This window comes from Pelmatolapia mariae, linkage group LG22 (genome assembly GCF_036321145.2).
Source record: "Pelmatolapia mariae isolate MD_Pm_ZW linkage group LG22, Pm_UMD_F_2, whole genome shotgun sequence".
Lineage (NCBI taxonomy): Eukaryota > Metazoa > Chordata > Actinopteri > Cichliformes > Cichlidae > Pelmatolapia > Pelmatolapia mariae.
The window spans coordinates 906,201-923,483 of NC_086245.2; the positions used below are offsets into that span (position 1 = coordinate 906,201).

Below are 17,283 nucleotides of genomic sequence, written 5' to 3' on the forward strand. Positions count from 1 at the left end.
GCGGATCCGAAATCATGCCTCGTGCTCTCTCTGCTGTTGTGTTGTTGTTGTTGGTACGTGTCAGGCTGTGAGCTGGAAAGCTAAAGCCAGCTGCATGTGTACAGCAACTGTGTGTGAAAAGTGGTCAATAAAGAGATGCTGAAAAGCATGTTCATGCAAACATCGTTGGGTCTGCCATAGTATGTTTACAATGGGACTTCTGCTCCTGAACCTTTGAGCACAGCGTCTGCAAATCGGGGCTGTACGAAGTCACTTTCAGCTTTACGCAGGATTGTCGTCTGTGAGGCGTGAGCGATGTTTGTTTTTAACATAGCTCATGGTGGAGAATAGCTGCGCACATACGTATGTGGATCGGAAGATCAACAATCCACAAATTAGGCATGCTGGTAGGCTTCTCACTCTTGTCAGAAGTAAATGCAAATGAATCTGCCCAGGCATCTTTAAATGTTCTATTTTCTTCAGATATTTTTCTTTTCTTACATTTCTCCATACTTGGCCTACCTGGGGTTGAAAGTCTCGATAAATGCACGGCATTTTGGAGGGTATACCAGCTTCCGCGAGTGTGACGCTTATTTTGTGCAACAAAAAATAATAAAATATAATTTTATTTTAATATTTCAAGATTGCAATAATTTTCCAGTTTAGAACTGCAAGTTGAAAAAAAGAACTAACACAAGTAAAACACACTTCTGTTAAGTAGTTATAATTTATTTTCCCAAGCCACACGGAGCCGCAGTATAATGTTGAAAGAGGCGCATGCGGCTCTGGCCACGCGTTGCCGACCCCTGATGTAGATAAAATAGAATTGAATTGGATGAGTGGATTAGCCATCAAAGTGTCTCACAGAAATTTGTTTGGTAATTGAAAGAACACAAAGAGTTGCTGCTATCACATTAAATATAACAGCATCAAATATAGGTATTTAAATAAGAGTACTTAGCATTTTTAATGGATTTTATAGGAATCATAAGGCATCATGATATTAATAAAATTAACATCTGTTTCTCTGCTTCCAGATTCTATGATCTTATTGGGCAGCATTGACAGAGTGGAGCTTCTGGCTCTCTGTGATTGGTGGTTGTCACCAGAAAGAAGGCTCCTGATGCAGGTGAGGACAGTCACAGGGCAAGCGATAGAGCTTCTTAATCATGACGGAAATCCTAATCACCATTGTTTTGGTCAATTCTAAGATCCTGATTACTCATTAAATTTGGCAACGTGATAGATTTCCATCCATCCATTAGCTGAAAATGAGAGGTAGGATACAGCCTGGACAGGTCCCCAGTTTGTCAGAGAGCTAACACAGAGAGAAAACCATTAAAACTCACATTCACACCTGTGGCTAGTTTAGAATTCCATGTTAACCTAACCCCATTAATGTAACATAGTGGATTTATTGAACTTAAAAAACCAAACCAAACCCCACTGGATTTCTGTGAAATTTTAATATAATAATAACTTGACAGTAGGGTTTGGTCCATAAGTTGTATGAAGGTGGACGTAGTTGCTGCGTCTGAAAAGTGAAGCTAACGTAGAAGTGCTTTAAACCTGAATTCTTTCTCATGGCCAGCAGGAGGCAACGACTCTGACTGCGACAATATTTGCTTGTATATAAGTTTATGGCCCTGTAGTTGTGTGAACTCAGCAAACACAATCCTGATTATTTTACAGGCTCAGTCATGAGTTTCAGGTCATATTGGATAAAAGATGAAGTTTATATTTGTATCCATTTGTTGTTATTTGTTTAAAACTGCAAGTTTGCTGCAACAAAAATGTTCATCTTCAGACAGAAGTCTGTGTTTTGGGCTCACTTTCAAAATAGAATTATTTTTCTTTACACACCAATACTATGAGTTATTACCATGGTTACTGACATGTCATCCCCATCACAAAAAGTTTTGTCCTATCTTTAAATTCTGCCGGTATAACTTCATACTTCATAAAATCAATGATTTTTCAATCATTTCACCATCTCACTGTAATGATGGTAGCATATTTATGTATGTATCCTGTTTTCTTAATGGGTGGGCCAATCAAAACAAAACTTCGCACGACCATCATCACACATACAGCAGATGTTAACTTCTGTGCTTTTATAGATTACTTTATTATTTCTATGAAGGTTCTCAGTCATCCAGCTCATCGTAGTCTAAGGAGCTCGGGGAAAAAAAGCATCTGGACTTTAAGTTTCCTTGAAGACATTTCATCCAAGAAGCTTCTTCAGTTCTAAGACAAACTGGTCCCAGATTTTAAGCCCAATGGGGGCCTAGGAGGGTCGTGGACCCCCTATTGATCCTCTACCTAAATACATGAGCCAAGGTGTGAAAACAGGTGTGGGTCAAAATCAGCCAAGGTTTCGGGTGAACCCATAGTGAAACCCAGCCTCGAAAACTCACTTTCGAGGATGCTTTATTATAAATGAGTCTTTGGATTTTCCCACGTTAGGGTTACGTTATCTCTTTGCATTTGTCTCGCGTCTCACATTCAACATATGTTGCACATTTGTAACTTAACAACCACCAAAATTTGTATCTGTGACATAAACTGTTCACCTTACCACTAAACCCAGGATGAAGAATTTCAAACAAGCTTTACAGACCTGGTAAAAACTGCCCATTGGGTGGGTTTTTGCTACTTTCCACAGTTTTGAAGAGAAACACCAGTGAAGTTTTCTCATTTTTTCTTCAAGCTGAATAACAATGATGCATTTAAATGATGCAGAACATGTAAATGATTGTTATAAATACCTTGTGGAGCGCTGCTGTGTACAAGCACGATTTCATGTATAAACACAGGAGCTAACATCCTGTGGGTTTACTGGGTTTCTTTTTGAAGCACTTTGCTCCCTAAAGCAGATGTATAATGTATAACTAGTGTACAAACATGGTTGTTAATGCAATAATTCCATTAACGTTTTACCGAAATTACATAATGTTGAGTTTACAGCATGACCATGTCAGTGAATTAGCTGCTCGAGCGCCTCTCGAGTTCAGCTGAAGCTCTTTTTTCATGTGCATTCATGCAGAGGCAGAGCCTGAAGCCAGACATTAAAATAACAAGTGTTTACAGTTGTTATTGATTTGGAGCACTGAAAAGTCAGCTGTTACTGAGCAGAGTGAAATCTAAAATTGGAAAACATTATGGAAATTATGAAACATTCTAGTAATCGCTGTGTTTTTTACATTATGTGATGGTGTTAAAAATCTCTCTGCTCTTTTTTCTTGATATAAAAATGAACATTTTTGGAGAAGATTTTTCCCATGAAATCACCAATAGTACCAATCTATGGTCTACCAATCTAAGCCAAGAGTGATTCACACTGAAGAACTTTATAATGATGTTTTATATTATCACACTATTATTAATGTATTATTATTACACTATTCAGCATTATTAAGTGTTTCATTCATGCAGACATGTTTATCCTCTGTTACTGTTACACTATGTAAAGCTATCACTGCAGTGCTACCACATCACTGCTTTTAACAATCATAATTATAAACATAAGATACCTTAATAATGCTTACTAGTGTGACATTATTATGTAGTCCTAAAATTATTTCTGATGTTGATAAATATCTTAAAACAGGAATTAAATAAACTCAGTCAGATGCTGGAAAGGAAAGGAAATGGAGAATCAACTTTGACTGTGTAAAAGATATTGATTTTGTAGTGAGTGGAAGACCTTCTGTACAGTAATGATTCACCTTAAAACCCAAAAGGAGAACTCCATCTCTTGGATTTGCTAACCCATTCAAACGGGTGAGGTAACAGGACTTAAAATAAAGAGCAGGTGCTAAAACAACATCAGTGTTAAGCAGTTAGATTAGATTTAGTTTGGCCCAGGTAAAGCACCGCTCTGTTTTAATGTGTTTGTCTGGATGTGAGTTCAGGGTCGCAGCCTACAGGAGCAGAACCAGTCTCAGAAGCACAGCTGGGAGTCCTTCGCCTTCGTAGATGAAGAAGAAGAGGAGGAGGAGGATGAGGAGGATGAGGAGGAGGACGGAGAGAAGGTGGGCGTTTCATTTAATATATTCATAGGGATTATTCATTCATTGTGTATGGGTTTTCTCTCTATAGCTGCTTTCCTCAGTTTTAATTTGTTTAACGTTTAAGTGAACGATTGACCCCAGTCATAGATTTATGCCAAATATATTTATTGCAAATTCCTCTGTGTTACAGTTTTCCTTCCAAATTTAACTTAAGCTATCAGCAGAATGTGAAAAAGCAACGACTTTGACTTAATGTCCCAAACATCTGTGCACTGTGCTGAAGAAATATCAACTGAATGGGAATTTAGTTCCACAAGATGGTGCAGAGAGTAAATGTAACTTTTATTTTAATCAGGCAAGTGATTAAAAACACCATTATGTACAATGGCTTTTGGGGAAGATGCACGACCTTTTGAGGTCATTTGTTTAGGTCTAAAAGAATATAAGGAGTTAAAAGTTAAAAATATTTCAGAGCATCCAGAGGTAAAACGCTGCCCCCTGGTGGTGAGGATTTTAACGAAGTTATTATTAATTACATTTTGCACTTACAAAAAGTACCTTTAAAATATTGCTGCTTGTCCCTTGCATTAAATCCTAGTTTAACCTTTACCACTTGGTCTGCAGGTTCTTTATTAATGCTAATTTCCTTAATAACACGTGGCCGTCGTCTGCAGGGTAGTCCAGTCCAGGAGGAGAGGAACGGTCCCCTGCCTCCTCAGAAGCCCCAGGAGCCTTCCTCAAACCACACTGCTCCTGCTCCTGGTGAGTTGAGAGGATTACATATTTATGAGAAAACATAAATATTTAATATTGGCAGAGGTGTAGTAGTCATACATTATCTCTAAACATGACTGTGTATAAATTTCTCGCCCTTTCAGCTGCTTCAGAGGAGGAATATATTACCGTACGCCAAATATTAAAAAAGGATGGATAATTTCTTTACCTTTTTTTTCTGTTATTATTGTAATAATGTTATTCTTATTTGTAATGGTGGTCTGGGTAAAGCAAAGCAGCACACGTCCAAACATTTTAACACATCGTGTATTCGGAGGGTAGTGCTTTCGCTGTTGCCCAAGTTTCTGTTCAAATTCAGCACAGGGTTAAAGGTCAATTTTATGTAGACAGAAATCAGATTGCTGAGGACAATTACAATTTCTGATCTCTCTTCCTTAGCTCGGTTACACCCGTGGAGTTGTGCGACATGGAGGCGAGGGCGGGGAATGAAAGCCTTATGGCTCCTGTCACAGTAATATTGATTCTTTCAGACAAGTTTTGCTTACTAGGATGATGTAATGGGATTTATTCTTCGCTATGTCTCCCCTTCTTCTCCTTGAAAAAAAAAATATCTCATCTGATATGACTAAGCATTTAGTCACATCCCAGATGGTGTATGAGGCTCACCAGGTTCTCATATCTGCTAAGCAGATTACTGCCCAGAGGACACAAACATGTCTTATTGGTGCTCGTGAAGTATGAAAAGGGGGACCCATCAGAATTAATCAAATCATAAGGCACAATGTGATGTTACACAACGTGTAAACAGCAGTGGCAGCATTAATGCTAATCCAAACACACAGAGGTCAGGAGGAACGACCCTCTGAGCCCACACAGTTTTTAGCAATAAAGCAGTTTAAACAATTTAAAGACATCACGCAGAGACTGAGCTTCTTACTCTTATAACACTCACAAAGATGGTCACACTTTGAATTGTTCATGTCATATTTATTTGGGAGGGTGTAGAAAGCGCATGATAAAGAAGTTAAATATGACTGTGATACTCTTTCTAGCCTGAATTAGGACAGAAGCTGGTCTTTGCACTGATCATAGACAGTACAAAAGCTGCAATTTTGGGAAATAACTGAAGTAAGAACTTCAGTTTAACACACAGTTCAAAATGGTAGCTCCATTTCTGCATCTCACAGGCACAGTCCAATAAAAGTTTAATTATCCCACTTGGGAGGATTTATTCAGGAGTCCTCAGAAAACAAAGAGGTGAACGCACAGCAACAAACAGTCGAGCTAAATGTAAAATGAAATGAAAAACATCTATAATAATAATAGATGACTGGAGGAATTGTTATAAATAATATTTACTTCAAATTGAAATCAATAAAAATGAAAGAAATAACAAGGCTGTGCAGCTTTTAGTAGTGGAACTGCTGACAGAGTGAGTAGTTTAACACAACTGTTAATACATGAAGCCAAAATATGTGTTGCTTTTAGATTTGTTGGTTTAAAAAAAGAGTTTACATCCATTTGTTAAACAGATTTCAGCTTTTAATGGTGCTTTTTGAGCCTTTTATCTATCTTTAAACTGGAGCTGTTATGCTCAGCTTCCCATTTTTATTTGTAAACTAAAATAAAGGTGTTTTGTATGTTTTACAGTTTAAAATAATAATTTTCTGCTGGGATGTTTGCATCCCCTCAGTTCCCCCACTTCATTCAGCACACAGGTGGGATATATTAGAGATATCCCTATTGGACATAAAACAGATCCATATTTTTTCTTCTGGTTATCCAGTTTAGTGTCACAGCGGGTTTTTTCCTGTCCCACCTGTCCAGGGTGAGAAGTGGGATACAGCTATCACAGAGAGACACACAATTATTCACACCTACGGTTAATTTACAATCTAATAACCACCTAGCCCCACTTATGTCTTTGGACTGTGGGAGGAAGCTGGAGTACCCAGAGAGGACACATGCAGAGTAATGGATGTCGTTAAGGATGCCATCAAGCACAGTCCCAGTGAGAAAACAGGGTGGCTTTGATCTCTCCTCCAGTCTGCCACACAGTCTCTCACTGACATGATCGAGTCAAAAGGAGGAAAAACAGTGTTTAACACAGTCTGAAGCTTTCAGGTCATATGGATTACTTACAAATAATGACCTCATTGTTTGAACTGACCATGTTTAATATAAGCATCCATAATTTTAACTGTGTGTATGTATATATTGCAAACAATTACAAAAAAAGCATAAAAAGTCCACTTTAAGAGCTGAGTGTGTAAGTGAACAAATAATGCAAAGTTTCGCTCATTTAACAGCAGTCAGTTTCGTTTAATTTTGTCGTTCAGATGGTTGATTAAATCAGCTCTTTGTGAGGGAGCTAAATCTAACACGATTGACTTTCTTATTTTTAGTGGCTGAGAGAAGAGAAGCGGTAAAGAAGATGAATTCAAGATAAGCAAAATGCAATGCATATATATTCTAAACCATTTTGCAGATGACTCACGTGAGAAGAAATGCACAGACTCGAAGTTGTCCTTTAGGAGGTGACTGCACTTCAGCACAACAGTATAATCTTTGCAAAGAGTCTGTGTTTGCTTAGTGAACAGAAGTCTGTGCATTATTTCTGTTGTTTCCAGTAATTTGATACATAAAAATATACTTTATGCATTGAAATGCAACTTAAAAATATGTTAAATATATTTTTTGCAGCTTGCAAAACCCTGAATGCACATTTGTTAAGTTCACAAGAAAGGCTTGTTTACAGAAAGATAGCTGTGTTTGATCATTAAATAACTCAAGGCAAGCCTAGCTTTACCTGTAACATATTTATTTTCTCCATCACATGTTGGTGAGACTCCCGATGGTGATAAACCAGAAGACTCCCCACTAAAGTCAATCAGCAATAAATATGTTCTTCTAGCTTTTTAAAGGTTAAAGTTAAACCTGTCTACTCTTTTTGTTACGTTACCAAATTGACTTCAACATGTTCATTGCTGCCCTCAACAGATGTCAAATGTTTGGAATTAATAACTTTGCAACCCTAACAGCAGTGAGCGAAGGTTTGGCAGCTTGTTCACTCCAAGTATCCAGATGGTGTCTGTGCCTATTGTGGCACAGCAAACTGCTCAGTAGCCCATCAAACATAACAAGAGACAGACAATGTCCCAGTGAAATGGTTTCCAGGCAACAACGAGGGGTTTTTTTCCCTGCAGTCTCTAAAAGTCTCCATTTACTCTTGAGTTATTTTCTCCAAAGCTGCATTTGTATAATTTATTGACCTTTTACCCACTGAGTCTCCTTCCTCACTCCTCCCTCAGAAAAAGGTTCTCTGCAGTCTGTGAGGAAAACACTCAGGAATATCTTCACCTCTAAGAGCAGGCAGACAGAGGGCCAGTCTCAGGTGTGTCTGCACGTCTCATTGCATGTCTAGTGCGTGTGCTCTCACGCATCAGCTGCATTAAATATGCTTCACATCTCCACTCTGTATGTCACGTCTTTGTAGGGCGGGATTTTCTTTTTTACAATAATTAATTCGTGCATTGCTCTCGGTCTCATGTTTTGTCCTTTCTGCTTAAAAGACATGATAGATGCAATCAAACAAAGGAGAAAAGATTAAATTCTGTTTAAATATGCAGTATGCCCCTCTTTCACGCAGGGCTATTAGACAAGGCATGACACCTTAATTCAATGCAGTATCATCTCTGTTGTCACATGGAAACAACTTAAGAGAAATGTGAGTGGCTATTTTTCTTTTTACTGCAAAGGCAAGAACAGTCATGTGAACCTCTGAGAGCAGGCAGACAGGTTCAGGTGTGTCTGCACTTCTTATTGCACAGTTCAGCAGTTTGTAAAACCAGCTTTACCAGTAATAATTTTTTCTGCATGACTTTATCAGCCTCTCACATTGTTGTGGAGGAGTTTTTGCCCATTATTCTTTAGAACATGGTGCCAGTTCAATGAGGCCATGAACAGCTCACTTAAGGTCTCTCCACTGCATGTCAGTTGGGTTGTGGTCTGGACTTTGACTGGGCTGTTGCAGCACCTCAATTCTTTTCTTTTTTGTAGTCCTTCCATTGTAGATTTGCCGGTCAGTGTCGGCTCATTGTCCTGTTGCGTGACCCAATTTCCTGGCAACCTTTCCAAACAGGCCATGCTTGTTCAGGCTTTTGTGCTGTCATGCACTGTAACATTCAACATGCTAACTGAGGCCTGTAGAGTCTGGGATGTTTGCTCAGATGTCGGCTCCTGGGAGGATTGTGGCTTTGTGTTAAAGCACACCTGAATGCTCCTAGACGTGCAAACAGTCAAAACTTGTTTACATTAGATGATGATTTATGTTGGAGTCACAACTCAACAATAGTAATATATTATATATTACTCATTAATTTTTTTAAAGTAATGCAGTACGTTACTTAATTACACACCGGAAAAAGTGACCCATTACATTCCGTAACATGACATGAATCGCATTTTCACAAAGTTACCAGTTAACGATATAAACCTGAGGCTACAGTTCCACACACTGACAAAAATCCCTTTTTTAAAATAGCTTTTTCAAATGCAAAGTTGAAAACCATCCAAAGAGACTTAAAGCTACTGCCACAGTGATTCTACTGTACAAACATGCACAGTAAAAAAATGGAGGCTATAATGCTGCAAGCGTGACTGCTCATCACTGCCTTTGTTACCTACTGAAGTTGATGTGATCATTGTTTAGTACAATAATGCATTATATAACTGCATTACTGATTACAGTAACATGTTACTTTTGAGCACATTACACCCAACAGTGCTGATGTTTAGTAAATCTAGTTCATTAGATTAGCAGCACCTCACTGTTACTTACCCTCTTAGTTCCTATGGAAGCAGTTAGGGTGTCTTTATTTTTCACTGAACTGTATACAGGTCCTTCTCAAAAAATTAGCATATTGTGATAAAGTTCATTATTTCCTGTAATGTACTGATAAACATTAGACTTTGATATATTTTAGATTCATTACACACAACTGAAGTAGTTCAAGCCTTTCATTGTTTTAATATTGATGATTTTGGCATACATAACTCATGAAAACCCAAAATTCCTGTCTCAAAAAATTAGCATATTTCATCCGACCAATAAAAGAAAAGTGTTTTTAATACAAAAAAAGTCAACCTTCAAATAATTATGTTCAGTTATGCACTCAATACTTGGTCGGGAATCCTTTTGCAGAAATGACTGCTTCAATGCGGCGTGGCATGGAGGCAATCAGCCTGTGGCACTGCTGAGGTGTTATGGAGGCCCAGGATGCTTCGATAGCGGCCTTAAGCTCATCCAGAGTGTTGGGTCTTGCGTCTCTCAACTTTCTCTTCACAATATCCCACAGATTCTCTATGGGGTTCAGGTCAGGAGAGTTGGCAGGCCAATTGAGCACAGTAATACCATGGTCAGTAAACCATTTACCAGTGGTTTTGGCACTGTGAGCAGGTGCCAGGTCGTGCTGAAAAATGAAATCTTCATCTCCATAAAGCTTTTCAGCAGATGGAAGCATGAAGTGCTCCAAAATCTCCTGATAGCTAGCTGCATTGACCCTGCCCTTGATAAAACACAGTGGACCAACACCAGCAGCTGACATGGCACCCCAGACCATCACTGACTGTGGGTACTTGACACTGGACTTCAGGCATTTTGGCATTTCCCTCTCCCCAGTCTTCCTCCAGACTCTGGCACCTTGATTTCTGAATGACATGCAAAAGTTGCTTTCATCCGAAAAAGTACTTTGGACCACTGAGCAACAGTCCAGTGCTGCTTCTCTGTAGCCCAGGTCAGGCGCTTCTGCTGCTGTTTCTGGTTCAAAAGTGGCTTGACCTGGGGAATGCGGCACCTGTAGCCCATTTCCTGCACACGCCTGTACACGGTGGCTCTGGATGTTTCTACTCCAGACTCAGTCCACTTCTTCCGCAGGTCCCCCAAGGTCTGGAATCGGTCCTTCTCCACAATCTTCCTCAGGGTCCGGTCACCTCTTCTCTTTGTGCAGCGTTTTCTGCCACACTTTTTCCTTCCCACAGACTTCCCACTGAGGTGCCTTGATACAGCACTCTGGGAACAGCCTATTCGTTCAGAAATTTCTTTCTGTGTCTTACCCTCTTGCTTGAGGGTGTCAATGATGGCCTTCTGGAAAGCAGTCAGGTCGGCAGTCTTACCCATGATTGCGGTTTTGAGTAATGAACCAGGCTGGGAGTTTTTAAAAGCCTCAGGAATCTTTTGCAGGTGTTTAGAGTTAATTCGTTGATTCAGATGGTTAGGTTAATAGCTCGTTTAGAGAACCTTTTCATGATATGCTAATTTTTTGAGACAGGAATTTTGGGTTTTCATGAGTTATGTATGCCAGAATCATCAATATTAAAACAATGAAAGGCTTGAACTACTTCAGTTGTGTGTAATGAATCTAAAATATATGAAAGTCTAATGTTTATCAGTACATTACAGGAAATAATGAACTTTATCACAATATGCTAATTTTTTGAGAAGGACCTGTATGTAGACGTGAGGGGAGAATCTCCTTTCTCTGCTCTCTTTCCCCTAACCCTGAAATCTCTTGTATTATATGGCGTCCCATCCCTGAGCCTGGTTCTGCCAGAGGTCTTTTACAGACTTGTGCTGACTTCTTTTTTTACCTGATGTAGGGTATTGCCTGATTGTCACATAAATAAAGCCAAAATGAATTAAATCCCAGCATCTTTGTATGTTTCTACATGTCTGTGTATTTAATGCCTTTGTAAGCCTCTGCGCTCTTTCCTCCAGCCAGCTAATTATCAAGCTGTGTCTGGAGTGTAATTTTCCCATGTGTCGCGAACCATTAAAATGCATATTCAACCCATTCTCTAAAAGAAAAATTCCTGAAACCACATCTTCCAGGCGAATGGAAGATGGAGTCTGCTTTCTATTCAGGCAGATGCATGCTTATCTGATTGACAGAAGCACATGAATTCACGTCTCATCCACAGGAAAACTCACTGAAGTCGAGCATCTTTCTCTCCACCTACTCTCGCTCGCTCTCATGGAAATGCAGATGCTGGTGGCAGAGTCATTATATTCAGCTTGGTGGTGATCTTGGCTCGCAAGGAAGGCAGTACATGCAAGAATGAAAACCACACTGGAAATAAGCATATGCTTGTGAACTGGCAAGATTAGAATTTGATTTGTGTTGTGCCCACTGCTGTGGCTGGTGAATTACCAGTCTGATTCTCTATTATGTTTTTGGATTCAATCCTGTTCCTCAGTGGGGATTGTTTTTACATCAGCCACAGTTCTACAACCATGAATATCAAATAGGCACACAGTGGGATGTTGCTACCAGCAATCAAGCCAAGCTGAGGCTGGATTTTCTCTGTGACCCAGGTATTGTTTATTTTACCAACTGCTGAGTGCAGGTAACCAAACAATGACCTTTAGGACAACATCTGGCAGGTGTAATAATATTAGCATGCTGCTAATCCTTGAATAAGAACAATAGTTATAGTTTCAGTGATAAACTATAGACTGTATCTAAAAGATGGATGTAGCCACAGTGCGGCGAATAGCATTCTGAAGCCTCAGCTTTGGCTTCAGGGCTGTTGCCATCTTTGTTTCATGGTTGGAGAGGGTTGCTAGGTAACTAGTGAACGCCATTAAGCTCGGGACTTGTGTATGATTTTCCTCACTTTTCTCCGTGCTGTCTCCTTTATGTAGAAGAGAAGTTTAGCTCCAGCCGCCCTGAATTTGTATCAGTGAGCAGGCCTCCCATTTCTGACTGGGAGACATGCTTATTTACTGTAATGCAAAGAATTGCATAGATTTTATATTTAATTACATAGCACAAAAACATCACTTGGTGTTTTGTGTCTATGCACCATAAGACAACCAAAGCTGTGATTCTCCTGATATCGCTGACAAGCCACAGCTGGAGGTTTTTGGTGCAACTTTGCTTTTATATAGACAGACAAAATATGGAGTTAGCTTAGCGAAAAGTGGGCAAAATCATAGGACTTCATAAGTTCAACTTACTATGAAGTCCATCTTTTCGTTCTGGCTGTTAGGGTTAAAAAACGTCTCTTCAAAATTGGTGTGGACTGTTAAGAGTATTAAAAGCAGGTTTTTTTTATTTGTCAGATGATGGCAATGATAAAGCACCAACTCCACAAACAAGGTGGGGAGTTGTTGTTTAGTGCAGGTCAAACCCAGCAGCTGATGCAGCTCCAGCCCTTCAGTCAAAGCAGTCCTGCTGCTAATAAGTCAGTGACATTTAAACAAAATTCATCAATCATACAGTTGTAGTGAAGTGAGAATTAAACAGACACCAAATGACTTCCCAGAGCTCGTGACTATGGTGAGGGCAGGAAGGTAGACTGAATGCTAAATCGAAAGCTCCACTTTTATGCTCAAGTCAATCTCATGCTCCACTCTCCCCTCACTCGTGAACAAGACCCCGAAGTAGTAACTCGTTCCTGACCTGGAGTGGGCACTCTGCCTCTTCCAGCTAAGGACCATGGCCTCAGATTTGTCTTTCCTATCGCTTCACACTTAGCTGCAAACCACTCCAGGGTGACCTCCATGCAATTTTGCGTAGGCGTGTCAACCAAGATAGCTCTACAACCTCCAAAGCCTTCAGGAACGCAGGGAAACTCTTATCTACCCCAGGGGCCCTGCCACCAAGGAGTTGTTTAACTGCCTCGGTGACCTCGTCCCCAGTGATAGGCGAGTTGTTCCCCTATCCCCCAGACCCCGTTTCCTCTACACAAGATGTGTCAGTGGGATTAAGGAAATCCTCAAAGTGTTCCTTCTACCACTTGACTATATCTTCAGTTGAGGTCCCAGTAACACTGTATGCAGTTTGAGTAGAGCACCACTCCCCCCTCCTGAGACATCTGATGTTTACCAGAATAACTTTGAGGCTAATCAAAAGTTTTTTTCCATGGTTTTACCACACTGCTACCACATCCAAGTTATTGTGTCAGCCACTGCCAGAGCTGCTCTCCACTTGTCCTGCCAGTACCTTTCTGCTCCCTCTGAAGTCACACAAGGCAACGGAGCGCGATTAGAGTCCTCCTTCAGTACAAAATCCATCCACAGACATGCAAACGTACGTTGAAGTACCCAAAACTGGTTGTTTTGATAGTTCCTGTCGCAGAGTGTGTCTCCAGGATCACATTTTGCCACAATAACACACCCACAGAATCATATTGTTTCCACAAGGTGAAAGCAATATTAGCTCTGCGATCGCAGCTGGTAATAAATTCAGTTTCACAAAACAGGTCGCAGCAGGTGTTGGCCTGAATTTCACCTGCTGCATTCATTTAACTCATAAAGCTGCTGATGTGCTATGGGAGTGAAACACGAACACAGGAAACTGGATGACAGAAGCCTGAAAACAAAGAGACAGACAGAAATCTAATGTGAGATTGTATAGAGTTCAGTACATTCATTTTAAGAGCTTATGAGTAGTTTGAAATGTGTGTTTGCCTAATATTCATGCTATGAAACAGGTTTTCTTTGAGTTGCTGGTAGTTTCCTCCCCTAATGTAAGATTCAGATGAGAGCTTCTAGAGTTAGAAGTATCACCACGACCTGTTTCAGAGGACAGGGTGCTTTTATAAAATCACTCCAAATCATTTCTCTCCTTTTCCCTGTTTTTTCGTCTCCAGGAGCCTTGTCCTCCTCCGCTGTCAGACACAATGACACCAGAAGAGGTACAGTAATGAAGGATTTGCATAATTTTACTGAATAGTCTGCTGAATAATTTTAAGCATGCTATTTGAATGCTTACTCATAGAGCAAGTGCTGAGTCACAAGACATTATCCCACAAAGTGGGAGCAATAATCTTTGACAGCAGGTTTTTGTATTTGCAAGTGATGCAAGAACCACACAGGCTTCCTGGGGGTCATTAAAAGCTCAAATATTAAAAAGTTTTTAAAAAGTCTTATTTCCTTCCAAACTACAGTACAGTAGCAATTGGCCAGTAAGATTAATCTTAAAATCAGGGGTTTTTTTTTAGGTTGTTGTTGTTTTACTGTTACTTTATCTGTGTTTCTGTCTTCAGTACAGGTTAACACAATGGGGTCTAACTCCTCCATAAATAAAAAAAAAAAATCACTTTTTGATATTAAAAAATGTAAAACACAAAACTATTTCAGAGGAAAACTTTTGATTGTTGTCTCTCCATAGCATTCAGGTCCACAAAAAAGTCTCAAAGTCTCCAAAACACACACAAACTGCTCCACTTTCCTCCTCCTGCCACTCGAGCACCTTAAACACTCATTAAGCTTCAGTGTTTGCTGGCAGGGAGTCTGCAGGGACAAACAAGTATATTATGTTTTGCACATTGATTTGATTTTATAAAGCCCAGTAGGCTTACAAGACTCCAATAACAGCAAAACAGAGCCAGATAGTAACACAAATAAAGAATCCAACCTGTCTAAAAGCAGCTTTAAAGATGATAAAACAGCCTTTCTTTCTGTCTGTGCACCAAAACATTTCTGAATTCATTAAACATAAAGTATATATAAACTCATCAGAATAACGGGAATTATAGCGATCAAAGAGTACAACCAAACATGTTTGATTCTTTTTTATATTTACAGGTTAATTACTGTAGTTTTGCTTAATTTCAATAGATGTTTGTAATTTGGGCTTCAACAGAGCATCGAATTTTCTTCAAATCTGACAGCTAATAGGAATCTGATGATGTTTATGTTTTGTGATATATATTAAGAGCTCTATAACCCACTGGAGACTTCCTCCAAAGAAAAGTCCATTTAAATTCAACAGGAGGCTCCACAGTCTGATTATTTCACCATCTTGCTTTATTGATGACGGTGATATGGGAATCCATCCTGTTCTGTATAGATTATACTGTTTTACGTCTTTAAATCACAGTACCACTGTGGGGTCATTCAATCAGGACAGCTACATGGATCATACAGCTGTAATTGGATTACAGAGATCATTACATATTTTTAACAACAGACCCCTGTGGTCTCCCAGAAGTAAATAAAATCAATCTTTATAAGCCCCAGTAGACCTCATCCAAATGCCAAATAACAGCAGTGCGACTAAACATAAAAGAACAAGTAGCCATAAAAATATTAAGCCTCATAAATCAAATTATGTCTATGAAGAACATCAGCTAAGACTGCAGCTTATGTCTAAATCTTAAAAATACCAATTCCCGGTTGCTGAGGGTCATTTTAGGTCCATTGGTCTCCAAGACGGTAATACGCTGGCAGAAGCTCTACATAAATAAGAACTATAGAGCAAATGACTTATTTTACCTGACCAGCAGTTTAAAATCCAGAGATACTCACTTTACAACCATGTGTGTCCAAGAAAAGCATCAAATAACCTTTTGAAGGGATAGCTGAACTTTTCAAATGTTGTATACTGAACATGTAGTTATTGCTTGTTCATGAAAGCATAAAGCTAACATATGACTTTAAATTGTTTTGTCTCATATTTTATTCATTCATGTATTAAAAACACTGCAGAAACCTCCTACAGTCAAAATTCAGTGGAAGTGAAAAACTGAATGTACCTTCATGTGTGGAAATGTCACCAACGAGCAAGAAAAACTGGTTGAAAATGTGCAAGGAGAGAAGTGAAAATCAAAAATGAAGTGCCTCACTTTGACGTGAACTGACACGAGATTAAAATGTAAAATGTGGGTCTGAGTTCATTAGTTCTGACTTACTGTGTCTCTGCCAGCATATATCAAGTTGCTTTAGACTTATTACCATATGACTGATGCAGGCAAATCTCTATTAGCTTTCGAATCCATCTCAAATGTAGGTCAGCGGTGTTACAGATCTGTGTCACGTTTGAGGGGAAGACACTGAGCTGGGACACTTTTAAACTGTAGTGTGAGCACAGGCTGAATTTTAAATGAGACATCAAAACAGCATTGTGCCCTCCAGTCCTGTTCTGTCTGCCGCTCCGCTTTTACTCTTCCTGGCACTTTCCCAAACTGCCCCATAACACGGGCCTGTATATTCTACAAGACTGCTGCTGTCACGGCAGGCTGAGGCTCGTAGGTAAAATCCATAGAGAGGCTAAAAGGTGTCAGACATCCTAAATCTCAGAGGGGTTACCGGTGACATGCAAGGACGCAACGCAGACTTTCAAGGTTTTTTACTGCTCAAACGTCTCCTCGGTGGTAGCTAATTAATCGCTCCATCCTGCAGCCACACACAGACTGTGCAAACACACACCTAGAGTTTTACCCAGAGATACAGCTCATGATTTATGTAACAGTTCTTATTGTTGCCAGATATATTTAAACACATGTGCATGACTCATGGTGAAAACAAATCCGACTGTTTCCCCTCTAGTTGAACTCGTATGTTTGAATAGGTGCATTTTTCCCGTCAGCAGAGGGAATGTGAACTAACCACAGCAGATTCACCTCCGTGACCTTGGTTTTATTTGTGGCTGCAGATTAAAGCGTGGGAAGAGGAAGAGATGGACAAGCCGATGGAAATCGATGAGATACGAGTGGACCCTTCCCCTTTTCAGCTGGTGGAGAGAACATCGTTACACAAGGTTGGTGGACA

General features: G+C 39.7%; 1 protein-coding gene across 1 annotated transcript in view; it reads left to right on the forward strand.

Moving 5' to 3' along the window:
- The window catches only part of LOC134619929 (chloride channel protein 1-like), a 54,663-nt gene that overhangs the window by 29,902 nt on the left and 7,478 nt on the right, over positions 1–17,283 (forward strand). The window contains exons 17-22 of the mRNA XM_063465694.1: positions 1,017–1,108; positions 3,894–3,988; positions 4,669–4,754; positions 8,039–8,121; positions 14,382–14,426; positions 17,168–17,272. Coding sequence (XP_063321764.1) covers positions 1,017–1,108; positions 3,894–3,988; positions 4,669–4,754; positions 8,039–8,121; positions 14,382–14,426; positions 17,168–17,272 — 506 coding nt within the window. The remainder of the gene's footprint in view (positions 1–1,016; positions 1,109–3,893; positions 3,989–4,668; positions 4,755–8,038; positions 8,122–14,381; positions 14,427–17,167; positions 17,273–17,283) is intronic.